At 39.7% G+C, this 13,463-nt stretch overlaps 1 protein-coding gene across 4 annotated transcripts in view; it reads right to left on the reverse strand.

Annotated features, from left to right (window-relative positions):
• Positions 1 to 347: 347 nt before the first annotated feature.
• The window catches only part of LOC131505832 (chondroitin sulfate proteoglycan 4-like), a 69,867-nt gene continuing 56,751 nt past the window's right edge, over positions 348 to 13,463 (reverse strand). For all 4 annotated transcript variants that reach the window (XM_058719560.1, XM_058719557.1, XM_058719559.1 and 1 more), the window contains 2 exons: positions 6,667 to 6,850; positions 348 to 5,778 (listed from right to left, as the gene is read on the reverse strand). In XM_058719560.1, coding sequence (XP_058575543.1) covers positions 3,731 to 5,778; positions 6,667 to 6,850 — 2,232 coding nt within the window. In that variant the 3' untranslated portion in view covers positions 348 to 3,730. The remainder of the gene's footprint in view (positions 5,779 to 6,666; positions 6,851 to 13,463) is intronic.

A 13,463-nucleotide genomic window follows, 5' to 3' on the forward strand; every position in this document is an offset into this window, starting at 1 on the left:
CCAGACAGTAAGAACAGCACCTGTCTCAATCTACCTAATGCAAGACTCTAAGGAAGTGCACCCAGGTGTTTGAGCAGGATCCCTGAAAGATTAGAATTTGCCAATGCCTCCAGATATGGAACAATGTTAGACCCTCCACTCCCAGCCCACCCAAAAAAATACCTCCTGTTAAGCAAGAATCAGCAATTATTCTGACATTAACTTTTGGTGTCCCCTTATTCATTCCCCAGTCATTTGTCAAGAGGTGGCGAATTCATTATGACGTGCAGTTGTAGCTCTTTGTATGGGAGAAACCATTTCAAACTGATTTTCAATTTCCAAAACTAATTTTCAACACTAAACAAGAATTTGCCAAAACTTTTTATTTCATTTTTTATTTGAGCCAGCACCAAATGTTAGGCATTTTTAAAAATTGAATCCATCTGCAAATCAGAAGACTATTCTAGATGCTCTGGAAAACTTTTCAAGCTCTATATTAATTACTCTATTAATTACTGAGTCTTGACATCTGTACCTCACACTGATGGTCTTGCTTTAGCAGGCACGCTCACAGACACTGTGAATTCTCATTTGAAAGCATCTGTGTCTATTTAATTCCAATACAGACGCTAATTTTATTCTAATTTTATTTTTATGAAGTTACAGAGTTAACAGGAAAAGGGAGGGGAAATCATATTTTTTTGTTTGGTCAGGCTGATAAGCTTCACAGATCTCATGGCTGAAGCAAGGAAGAGGCCAACATGGTCATGGAGCCAACTACATCTGGCTCTTCCACAAAGAATGGGCAGTCTCCTTGCCCAGCCGAGAGAAAAGAAAACCCGCTTAACTGGATGCAAAGATGTTCCTCAGCCTTCCCTTTCTGTGTACAAGCTCAAGCACATACTGCCATTCTGTTCCTTCTGAGCACCTGGCTCCTTAGAACAAGCTAAATGGGCAAGGGACATTAAGGAGGACACTTGTTGGGATGAGCACTGGGTGTTATATGTAAGTGATGAGTCACTAAATTCTATTACTGAAAACATTATTATATTATATGTTAGCTAACTTGGATTTAAATTGAAAAAAAGGAAAAAGAAAAAAAAAGAATAATTCTGAGTTGCATAGTGATCAAACCAACCTTGGGTTAAGACTCTCAGTCCTCCTTTCTAAGGGGATCAAGTCCAAAAACACTTGAAAGGGGCTACATATAATTCAATAATACGGAAAGAGTGGAGGGAATCACTTTAGGAAGAAGAGTAGGTAAGATTTCTTTAGCACCAGCATTGGAACCAGAGATCTAAGACATGATTAGTTATCTCTAGGTCCAAATATGCTGTGCTTCCATTTGGTCTGTAGATTATGAAGTCTGTTTCCACAGAGAGACGTTAAAATTGGGTTGGGACAGAAAAGCAACCCAGAGAAGCAGAAAAGGGAAAGGATGAGAAAAAGTTCTTGTCCACATGGAACACATCTGAGGCCATTAGATTTTGGGGAACACTTTGATCTCATCTTTACCTTTGTAAATATCGATTTTTTTTCCCTCCCGATGTGTTCCAACTGTTAATACAGGATAAAATCTTTTTCTTTTATCAAGGAATATGAAGGAATGAATCTGCCCTCAAGCTTTGTTTTTAAATACATCCTCTTTAAAAAAAATTTGCCAAGCAGAGTTTCAACCGTACAATAGAATTTTCACCCTTTTATTCTGTTTTTAGAATATAGTTGCTGCTTACATTTGGTAATGGGTTTATTAATCCTTCATCAGGTAGACAAGAAAACTCTTCATTGTGGTTTTAACCAGGGTTTCTCAATGTTGGCATTGTTGAAATTTTGGATCAGGTAACTCTTTTGGGGGGCTGTCCTATGCAGTGTTGGATATCTGGCAGCATCTTTGGTTTGCACTCAATGGATGCCAACAGCACCTGTTGTGAAAACCAAAAATGTCTCCAGACACTGCCAAATGCCCCCACCAGGAGAAGTTGTTCCTTCCACTCTAGACTCACTAGTTGCTGGCTTTAAGAAAATCATTAAAATATGAAAAAGAGATACTAAAGTAGATATCCATTTGAAAGATCAAAATGCTTATTTCCCAAGTATTTCATATTTGAAGAGTACTTTAATAGATCTTATTCACTGTTTAACTAATTTCCATCCTCCAGCCTCCCCTAATTACATGATGGGGTCATCCACTGATCTCTGACATGGCAGAATCCTCTCCCAGCCCCAGGAAAGATCGTCAGTCAGAAGAATTCCATTTCTTGGCCAAATGGTTGTTCCAGAGATGGGAATCCCATTGCTCAGTTCTAGACTGAGACATAAAAGGGGGAAGATGTTTGGGAAGGCCTACCCTTACAGGATTAAAATAATAATAATAATAATAATAATAAATAAGATCCTAAGAAAAAGTCTTTTTGCCATATCTGTTTTTTTCCCACTAGAATGTCTGCCTTTGAACGTGACTGTACTGCTTAGAGCATTAGCAGGTACCTCACAATCACGAGGAACTAAGCCAAAAAACAAAAACAAAAACAAAAATGAAAAACAGAATTCCAACAGCTTGAGGAAGGTAGAGAAGAAAGAACAAAAGAGTTTCAGTACTTGATGACATCTTTGGACTGTTGAACCAGCCTTGGAATGTCCACCTCAGGCTACTTGGTAGTTGCAAGACTTTTATTGCTTAGCCAAATCAATAGTTGGCAAACTGATTTGTGGGTCAAAGGCAAGAACTAAGAATTGTTTCTACCTTTTTAAAACTTTGTTAAGAAAATGAAGGTTGTTAAAAATAAACAGCCATACATGGCCCGCAAAGTCTAAGCTCTTTACCATGTGGTACTGCACGAATAAAGTTTGCCAATCTCCAATCTAAACGACTCATAGCTAATGTCCTGTGATTTGCAACCTAAAGCATTCGTAACTAATACAAGTACTGATATCTTCATTTTATAGTTATCGAAACAGGTTTGAATCAGTTGAGCCAATGGTAGGCTCAACCAGACAAGTCAGGTACAAATTTGCCATTATTTCAATTCATCATGATGTTAAGCCAAATCGAGTCATCACAAATGCGTTTAACAGCCTTTTCTATTCTTTAGGGCTTCAAATCATATTTGTACTACAGACTTGGCTTTACAAGTCAGAATAGATAAATCTTCTCGATGAAACACAATATGCTCAGTGAATACTTCAAAGGGAGTCAAGCTGTCCTACTATCCAGAGCACCAAGGCATTTCCTGCACAAGAAGTCAAACCTACGGGCTCCAAGGAGGAAAATACATTATAGAAATACACTAGAAACAAACTTGCTGATTTGTTAAATTATCTTTTCTACTTGCTGAAACAGTTCCTGCATTTCCTTGCTGACTCACTCAGAGTGAGTGAATCCTCAGTGAAAAATATGCAAAGGCTTCCTCCATTAACTCTAGCACCCAAGTTAATACTGCTGTTCCCAGTTAGGCCAGCATGTTTGGTAGCACTTTGGTAAAGGGCTTAAATACTGACACAACCTTATACTCAGAGTCAGGTCCAGAAGAGAGCACACAAAGCTCATTGTGGAGAGCCCATCAGAAGAGTGTTGTATGCGTTACAATAAACACTTGCCAACATCTAACCATGGGACCATAACTGAGCACTGAGTGACTGTCACGGCCAAGCTTTTCTCAGTTGATTCACCCAGCATTCCTTTGCCTTTGGATCCCAGTACCTATCCCAGTACTGGGATCCCAGTGGTCACTCAGGAACAAGAGCCCTCAGTCTACACCCAATACTGGTTGTGCTTCAGTGTTGGGTTGGTTTGTCGGCAGAGCTTGACCATGTCAGGATCCAGATTCATCCATGTCTCCCAAGGAGCACATTTCTCCACTGGCTCAGTAGCTGGAGAAGCCATTTGCCCACTTAGTGGGTCCCTGCAAAGACTGACTGGGGGACTGCTGGAGCTTTTTAGAAGGGGTGTCACTGTGACAGTGGGAACAGCTATGCTCCTTTCTGGCCTAGGACTTGGGGTTGTAGTTTCCAGATTGGTCAGGGGCTTGATAAGAGGTTTTGCCTTTTCTGCCCTCCGGCCCAGCATCCGGATACACAAGGTCACGGCAGTTACTATCAGCAGGAAGACCACCACAGCTGAGGGTACAATGACTATCACAGGATAATTGCTCTCCCTGGGTTGGGTGGGTGCCTGAGGACTGGCGTCAGTGGTGTTTGGTGGCCAAATGATCCTAGTTAGAGAGGCTCTGCTGTCCATTGTAGGCTCTTGACCATGGTGTCGTCCCCAGGGATCTGCTTGCTGCTGCCCGGCCTGAGTCAGCTTCCCTAAAGTTTCTGCCTGTACTGTGGGTCCTGAGGAAACCACAAGCTTTTCCTGAGAGAAATCTGAAGTCACAAGGTTATTGGAAGTGACTAGTAAAGAAACATCAGGGATAAATGTTTGCAAGAGTAAGGGGTCAGGTGGCACTATGGTGAAGGGGAGATAACCTATTGCTGGCTGTACATGGTCTGCCCTGAGCAGGAAAGTGAAGGAGTCATTCACCATATTGATGCCTGTTAAGTTGGCATGTGGATTCAGCATTAACAATCCTTGGTCAATGTCCCTCTGAGTGAATAGAGTAGCGTTTTCCATTTCAGTGCCCCGGCCCACTCTTCGTACAAGTCTTCCATGGACAGGGGGTTCTGTCACTTCAAATTGGGGATCACTCTTAGTCCTATTAGCAAGCTCAGTAGCATCAAGGTCTTTTCTTCTCAGCTGATAAACCACTCTGTTGGCAATGGTCAAGTTTGACATAACCCGCAGTAGAGGCTGCACTCTGATGCTCAGTGTTTGTCCTGTAAGGTTGCTTTCTGGTGTAAACAGTGAGAAATGTAGCTGGTCCCCAGAGGCAGTGAGATTTGTCATATGGTAAGAGAGTCTTCCTGAATGTAGATCCTCCTGCCCAAAGCTGATGACCACCTGGTTTTCAATGAGCAGATGCCCATGTTGGAGGGGCCATGTCATCTTGTAAGTGATTTGGGGGCTTCTCCCATTGGTCATTGCTGACAGATGAGTATTGGTGATAGGAACTATTGTCTGGCCTTGTGGGAGAAGTAGGTCAGTGAGGTTCACAAGGGTGATGGAGATGGGGATGACATCCAGGTGGAAGAGCTTATAGAGTGGGCGGTGTTGACCATCGGTCACACTAAAGTAAAACACACCTGAGGATGGGCTTCCATCTTGAATGAATAAAACCCTAGAGTTGTCAATGTCGGCCTGTGTGAAATGGTGAACAGGTATGTCTGGATGGTGAGCCAGTGCCAAAAAGCCATTATTAGGATTACGGATGATCATATATCTGATCTCCTCTGGAGGACTGTCTAGATCTTCCACTCTCAGATTTTCAGGTCCCACAACTAACCTGTTGCCCTGTAGAACTTTCAACCGAAGCCCCTTTGTCTTTAATGCTGGTGCCTGGTCATTAACAGGAGAGATGGTGATGTTAAACATCTCTTCAAGGAAGTCAGCCTTTGGCTTGGTGGCAGACTTACTCTTTTGATTTGGCCAAGCGGCAAAGGTAAAATTATCAGCCAGTGATTCAGAGTCATCGTGAAGGTATATGATTCCAAATTTATTAACTATATACTGGGAGAAATTGGGTTTTCCTTTGGTAATATTCCTCTCTCCAACCATAAGGGTTCCATGGTGAGGAAGAGATATAACCTGGAACCAGATCTCATAGGAAGATCGCTGTGATTTGGGTAATTTCAGCAAGAGGTTGGAAGCATCTAAATTAGATTGGCCAATGAGAACTTTGTCTCCCTCCTTGACAGCAGCTCCTGTGAAAATATAAAGAACAAAGTGGTATTTCATTAGAACTTTCAAATGACAGGGGCACCTGGGTGGTTCAATCGGTTAAGCATCGGACTCTTGGTTTCAGCTCAGGTCATAATCTCATGGTTTTGTGGGTTTGAGCTCCACACTGGGCTCTGTGCTGGCAGCACAGAGCCAGCTTGGGATTCTCTCTCCCTCTCTGTCTTCCCCTTCCCCGCTCACTCTGCCTCTCTCTAATAAATAACTAAAACTTAAAAAAAAATAGTATAGAACTTTAAGATGACAGCTGCAAAGCACTTTCACTCTCAGATTTCCTTATTCCAGTGGATTATTCAAAATGCCTTGGTTGCACAGTGAACTTGTTACCCAAGGCATATAAATTAAATTTTAAGTACACACACCCAAACTATTAAGTCAACATTACAAGCAAGAGAGTTCTGAAATCTTGAGATTCACTTATATAATGTTAATTTCCTCACTTACCTACTACTGGACTTTCTCTTGCCATGGAAACAGGTGCAGCTTTCAATACCCCTTTCCTTTCAGGAACTTGCCCTATTTGTTATTTTCATTTTCTATGGACAGTTTTTAGTCATAGGCATGGTAAAGTCCCCATTTGCAGGTCCAAATAAAATTCTTTAGAACTAATTTTCAATCTTCCCCCCAACTACAACTATTAAAGCTTATGAGAGGAAAGAGAAGAGGACCAGAGAAAGAGCACGCATAAAGAAATAAATTTTTATAACTATATATGTTTTCTTTCAAAGGTTGATGTCATGGCATTGCTATGATATCATGGCATTTCTAATTAACAAGAGAATTACTTATTTCCAAATTGTCCCAACTTTAATAATTACAAATAAGACACTGACCATATCTTTTGGTGCCTTTACCTGTATTTGCAAGCAGACGACTATGCCGACCAGGTTCAGTAATTTCATATGATATAGTAATACGAAACTCCTCAGGGCCTAGAGCTGCTGGTGGGGAGGATGTCGTGAATGTGAAAGAGTCTTCTGCAGTCCAGCCAGTGTTCTCATGGTCCACATGCTGATATAATATCAGTCGTTCACTGACCTGTCAAGACAGGAAGAAAAAATCAGCCCCTGGCTTCAGGGATCAGTATTATACTGATACTAACATGTATCCTAACTGAAGGAGATACATACATGTCTTTTCAGGGTTCATTCTCATGCTTAAATTACGGCACATATCTGCAAACATATGTGTTTTCACTTAACCATATGGTAACCTATTTGTCAAACATAGCTCTTCTATTACAAAAATAGTTTATTTATCAAAGAAAAAAAAGCACGTTGATTTCGAGATGACTTAGGCTATGGTATTTATATTATAGAAAGTATATAATAAACCTTCACTTGCCTGTATGATAGTTTAAAAAACTATCAACTCATAACCAATCTTGTTTTATATAATATTACTCATATTCTGCCCAACAGCTTATTTTGAAGCCAATCTCAAACACCATTTTATCTGTAAATGTTGTAGCAAATATTGACAAAACGACTCTTTTAAAAAACATAATCACAATACCATTATCACATCTTTTTAAAAAAATTTTTTGAACATTTATTTATTTTTGAGAGACAGAGAGAGACAGAGCATGAGCAGGGGAGGGGCAGAGAGAGAGAGAGAAGAAGACACAGAATCTGAAGCAATCTGCAGTCTCTGAGCAAGCTGTCAGCACAGAGCCTGATGCAGGGCTCAAACCCACAAACTGTGAGATCGTGACCTGAGCCGAAGTCAGATGCTCAACCAACTGAGCCACCCAGGTGCCCCATATCACATCTAAATATTACCAATAAATACTTAATATCATCAACTATCCAATTAGTGTTAAAATATCTCTGATGATCTACTACATGACTTTTTTTTACATAGTTGCTTTGAGTCAGGATCCTTAAAAGTCCACACATCACATTTGTTTGATGCTTCTCAGAGGCATCTCTTAGTCTATAGGTTCCCCTTCTCTAATTTTTTTGCTTGTAATTTATTTGTTAAAGTAATTGGGTCATCTGTCTTATAGAGTTTCCTACATTCTGGATTTTGTTGCTTGCATCCCAATGGTGTTGTTTAACATGTTCCTCTGTCTCCTACATTTCCAACATACTAGTAATTAAATCTAGAAGTGTAATAAGAATCAGATTCAAGTTTTTGTTAAGAATGTTTTACAGGTTGTATTGTATATTTTCTGTGCATCTCATTGCAAGACAAAATAATTTTGGGTTGCTTCTCTTTTGGATATGTTAAGATTAATCGGTGAATTCAAATGCTTCCAGGTTGATCCATCTCTTTTAAAGTTCTCCACCAGCCTGATCATGTGATAATTTTACAGAGTCAGTGATATGATTGTATAAACACCTGATTTTTGCAGTGGCAAGGCAATGATATTTTAAACATTCCTTCTTCATTCTTACCTGAAAGTCTTCTAAAAAGAATTTTCCCTCATCAGCTATTCGGCTACACTGATGCTATGCTGCAGTATATGTAGGAAAGACAGGATAAATACTTGATTCTTTCCCTTTATACTGATTTTTAGAAAAATGAGCTCCCTGATTCCAATATCCAATAATAAACGTTTGTTTTGTTTTGAGATCATTATAAACTCATGAATTTTAATGTATGATGTATTTCATTCTATTGCAATTGTTATTCTTATTGATGTTCAAATTTTCCCACCTTGCTTAAGGTATTTTTCAATATTTTCATCTAAGTCTCTAATGCCTGTTGCCTATCAATGTCCTTTGTGGCCCAGCTGATGGAGATAGGCTCTACCCAGGGTTTGGTTGTTCAGATAGCATGTGGGTAGTCCTTCCTCCAACAACAGTGACTGAAAGTTCTAAAACTCTAATCACAGAAAGGAAGACTAGAGATAAAATGGTTAACCCTTTCATTCCGATAGGTCACATCTTTTTTTTTTCTGACCTGCCTTCTATAATATCTGAACTTAGAGGTAGGTTTTTCCAAGGTATTTATGTCCATGTCAGCAGTGCCTAGCATACATTATCCCATAATTTACAGAGCATTTCATCAGTCAGTATTTGGAAATACTGTATTAATTAACAGGAGTCTGGCTGTGTATTGCTGTGGCTCAATGCTGACACAATGGACGTACCTAGAACCAGAGTTCTAGAAAGGCTTTGGGTCTATGAGTTTCCATGGAATATAAGCTTCCTGTTTCCACAGTGGCCAAAACCTGTTGGCGAGTTTCTCATTCCTTTCCTATTCATGGATAAGACAAGGAAGTGCAGTCATTTAGGGATTTTAAACAAGGAGAAGAAAGTATTGTTTCTCATAAAGAAGCAAGGTTACTCATGAAAAATTGGAGTTTTTCCTTAGAAGTTTCTGGGAAACAAGTCAGTTTTATTTAGCAGTTCTACTATTTCTATTATCAGCTTAAGATTTATAACAAAATATTCATCATAAATGTATTCATTCACAGGTGACTATGCCATGGATTTTGGACTGGAGAATGGTTCCTAAAGTTTCCCATTCTGCTTGAGAGATGTGTAATATTACAAGGAAAGAGACATCTAGCTCCTTAATATTAAAAGTAACACAGTCTATTGACCAGGAAGAAAAAAATTCTTGGAGGCTAGTTGATCTTATCTTTCACTTCTCTGGTTTAAGTAAAAGTTAACTTCTCTGAAAAATATATAATAAGTTATTGGAATAATCTAAGGGTCTTCTGATGTCTACAGGATGAGGAATGATTGTCCCAGGGGAAGAATGGTTCTTATAGATGGGAACAGTTGAGATGAAGGTCAGAAATTTGAGGGAAGTAATTGGAGAGGAGGCTGTATACTTTGGAAGACTACTGGAGGAGAGGTTGGCTGTAGTTCTGTTTTTGAAAAGTCATTCAAAAAGTGAGAAATTGTGAATAACTTATTGACTTATTCTATGCTGGAGAGTGACAGAATTAAATTAGATCAGCTTGAGTGTCTGAGCTTCAAGACAGGGCAGCAGATAACTGAAAGTCTGAGCTAGAAGTAAAAGGGAGTAAGTGTGTGTGTGTAACTTAGAGTCTTTAATATTTAGAAGACAGTGAGCTTTAAGAATCAGATTCTAAGGGGTGTGTGTGTGTGTGTGTGTGTGTGTGTGTGTGTGATGGGGGAGAGCTGGAAAAGGGAGAAGAACAAGACTTTATGGGGAAAAAAGGTGTAAGGTAAACTTGAGGAGAGAAGGATCTCAGACAGGATTAGGAATTTTGTTACCCCAAAGTGGCCTTAGGAACAGCTTCCAACAGCTCTGCAAATTTCTGCTGTATTAAATATAGAGAGATAAGCCACTTAGCTGAATACCTGGGCTCTAAGATTAGGGGGAGAGGAGCAGGGAGGTTTTTATTTCCCATGGATTTAGATTAGCCCAGATACTTTCTCTTTTACAGGTGGAGTCCTTCTGGAATGCCATTAGAAATTCAATTTTGTAGGGGCACCTGAGTGGCTCCGTTGGTTAACTGTCTGACTCTTGATTTTTAGCTCAGGTCATGATCTCATGGTTTGTGAGATTGAGCCCTGTGTCGGGCTCTGCACTGACAGTGAGGGGCCTGCTTGTGATTCTCTCCCTGCCACCGCCCCACTCTCTCTTCTCTCTCTCAAAACAATAAGCATTAAAAAAGAAATTCCATTTTATAGAATTCCAACTAGTAAATGCAGAAGGAAAATTCGAATGAGAAAAATCACCATTTGGCAATCACCACAGTAATAAATGTTTCACAGGTGAGAATCCTAAATGGTTGCTTAAACTAGTAAGCTAAGTTGCGATGAGAAACAGGGGATTTAAACAGTTCCAAAGTATTCCCTCACGAGATACTTAATTATAAAAATGAAAATAGTAACTTCTCAGTGGAGAAACCAGAAAAACTGCTAAAAGACTGATGAAAGACCATCAGTGACAGGACCAAATGAGCATCAGTGTCTCCTGACATGAAGCAGGAACAAACTCAGCATCTCTCGTGCCAATTCCCGCCAAAGCACACAACCTGAATCTGACTGTGAGGAAACATTCAATAAAACCAAACCAAGGAACATTCTACAAATAACTGGTCTGTTTTCCTCAAAAACTGGCAATGTCACAAAAGTCAGCAGGACTGCAGAATGGTCTCTGAGTAAAGCAGACCAAGGATACCTGACGACTAAATGCTATGTTTTACGCTGTGGATTTTTTTTCTAAGATAGTCTATGGTACTCTTTTTTCTAGAGGACATTCGCTGAAACAACTTGTGAAATTTGAATAAGGTCTATAGATTATGTAATAACACTGTATCAACGATAATTTCATGATTTTGAAATTATACTGTGGTTACACGAGAGAGGCCTTGTTTTTAGGAAATATACACCGAGGTATTTAGAGGTAAATGTACCTCAGGAGCACCTGGGGGGCTCAGTCAGTGAAGGGACCAACTCTTGGTTTGGGCTCAGGTCATGATCTCATGGTTCGTGGGTTCGAGCCCGGCATGGGGGCTCTGCACTGACAGTGTGGAACCTGCTTGGGATTTTCTCTCTCTCTCCTTCTCTCTCGGCCTCTCCTACATGTGCTCCCTCTCTCTGTCTCTCTCAAAATAAATAAATAAACTTAAAAAAAGAGGTAAAGGTATGTCATGTCTGCAACTGGCTCTTAAAATTTCAGAAGTGTGTGTGTGTGTGTGTGTGTGTGTGTGTGTGTGTGTGTGTGGAGAGGGAATGATAAAGCAGATAGTTAAAAGTTAACATTCAGGGAATATGAGTGAAGAGTATACTGGAATTTTTGTACTCTTTTCCAATTGTTCTGTAAGTTTGAAATTATTTCCAAATAACAATGAAAAAATCTAAAAAAGTAAATCCCATAGTATTCTACTATATCAACTTCAGTTAGAGACCAATAGTTTCTGTTCTCTGATGACTAAGTGTGTGCAGAACGGGGGAGTGAGGACAACCTTCAAATGCCTTGGGCACTCTGACATCAAGAAATGGTGGTTTCCTATCCCAATACACCGACCCCCCACCTCCAACTGTGTCCATTTCTCTAATACTTTAACAAGGCTGTACTCCTACCTAACCTGTAAGTGGGTGAATACATAAGTCAAAATCCTAGACCCGAGTAGTGCTTTTTATTTGAAGTGATAATGTGATGGCAACGATTGGATCTCCGAGACCTAAACCTTCTGGATTTCATATCCTTGATGACTACAGAACCACAAAGAAAAACATTTGTCAGAGGCCAAAGAGATAGATTTGGCCAGGGGCCCTCCTGACTTTTCTATGATGGGTTAAATTTTACAGCTGAGAGGCTGCTGAGAACCTCAGAAAGGTTGGAAATTTAGGGAACTTCTCTCCATCTCCCCCCGTAATCACCAGCCTAACTGGGAAGAGAGCTGAGACCAGAAGCCATATCTCCATGTTTACAGATAAGAGCCCTTTCTCCTAGATCACTTTACTGGGGCCTCTTTGGCTCCAACTGCCTGAATTATGACTCTTCTTCCTCCCAGGAGGAAAAGGACACCCACTGATATAAAAATGGAAGCAGAGGAGTGTAATAGAATTTGAACCCTGGGTTGGTCAGGCCTACATTCCAATATAAATGCTACCCAATTTCAGCTCTGTGTCTTTGGGCAGGTCATTTAATCTCTCTGAGCCTCCATTGCTGCATTAAAATACGGACTAATATCTCACTTGTAAATATACATTTAACTTAATTAGTCTTTTGCCACATGCCCTGGGCATTTCTGGGTCTTTCAATAAAGCATCTAAGTCCTCAATAATCACCTCCTCACAAGGACATCAGAGGATTCTGGTTAAGATGAAAGATTAGACTTATTTTTTTAAAAAGAGTCATGGCATGAAAATATTCAATAATTAGAAATTTCTAAAACATACCTAATAAAATAAATTTTCTCTCATAAAACAAAGAAAGTTTTAGGCTGGATTTTGGCACAGGCTCCAGAAGTTTACTTCCAGTTGCTTTGTAAATAAGTATCAGTTCACCATTGTATACTTGACATTTCAAAAAACATTTGTTAAATGAACAAGCTACTTAACAAGTGCTTTACAAAATTTAATTATAAAGTATATGTTTATATCAGGAAGCAGTAGAAATAAGGCGATCCAAGACATTTCTTAACCATTTATTCAACAAAAACACAAAGAGTACCTAACTTTTACTGAGCCCTACATACGTGCCAGGCACTCTGCAAGGTATATTGTATAACTCATTTTATTTAGTTTTGTGTTAGGGGCCTCATTATACCCATTTGACAGATTTTAAAACACCCCGAGGTTCAGAACATTTAAATAATTCACCCATAGCCAATAAGTGGGAGAGGCCAGTTTTTCATCCAGTCCCACGTGACTCTGGAATTCATACTTTTTCCACTGTCCTGCTCCTTCACCATGGGAAGCTCAGTGAGATTCTAGGCAACCAAGAAATTTGTAAGATATGCGCTCCAACTTCAAGGAGTTTAGTAATGTAAAAAGTCAGCTGGTAGGTATGTGTAAGACGAGAAAACCACTATGGGCTAGAGCTTGTAAGAATCCAAACAAATAGCTCATTCTATATACTGTATTTATTACAAAAGGCAAGTTAAAGAAAAACTGTATTTCAGTTCTTTTATGCCACTGCCATTGTATATCAGGGACAAACTTTCTCACAGGACCTTAGAGGGAGGAAGGTGGGAATGAGTTTCCACCTGGTT

This window comes from Neofelis nebulosa, chromosome 1 (genome assembly GCF_028018385.1).
Source record: "Neofelis nebulosa isolate mNeoNeb1 chromosome 1, mNeoNeb1.pri, whole genome shotgun sequence".
NCBI classification, from domain to species: domain Eukaryota; kingdom Metazoa; phylum Chordata; class Mammalia; order Carnivora; family Felidae; genus Neofelis; species Neofelis nebulosa.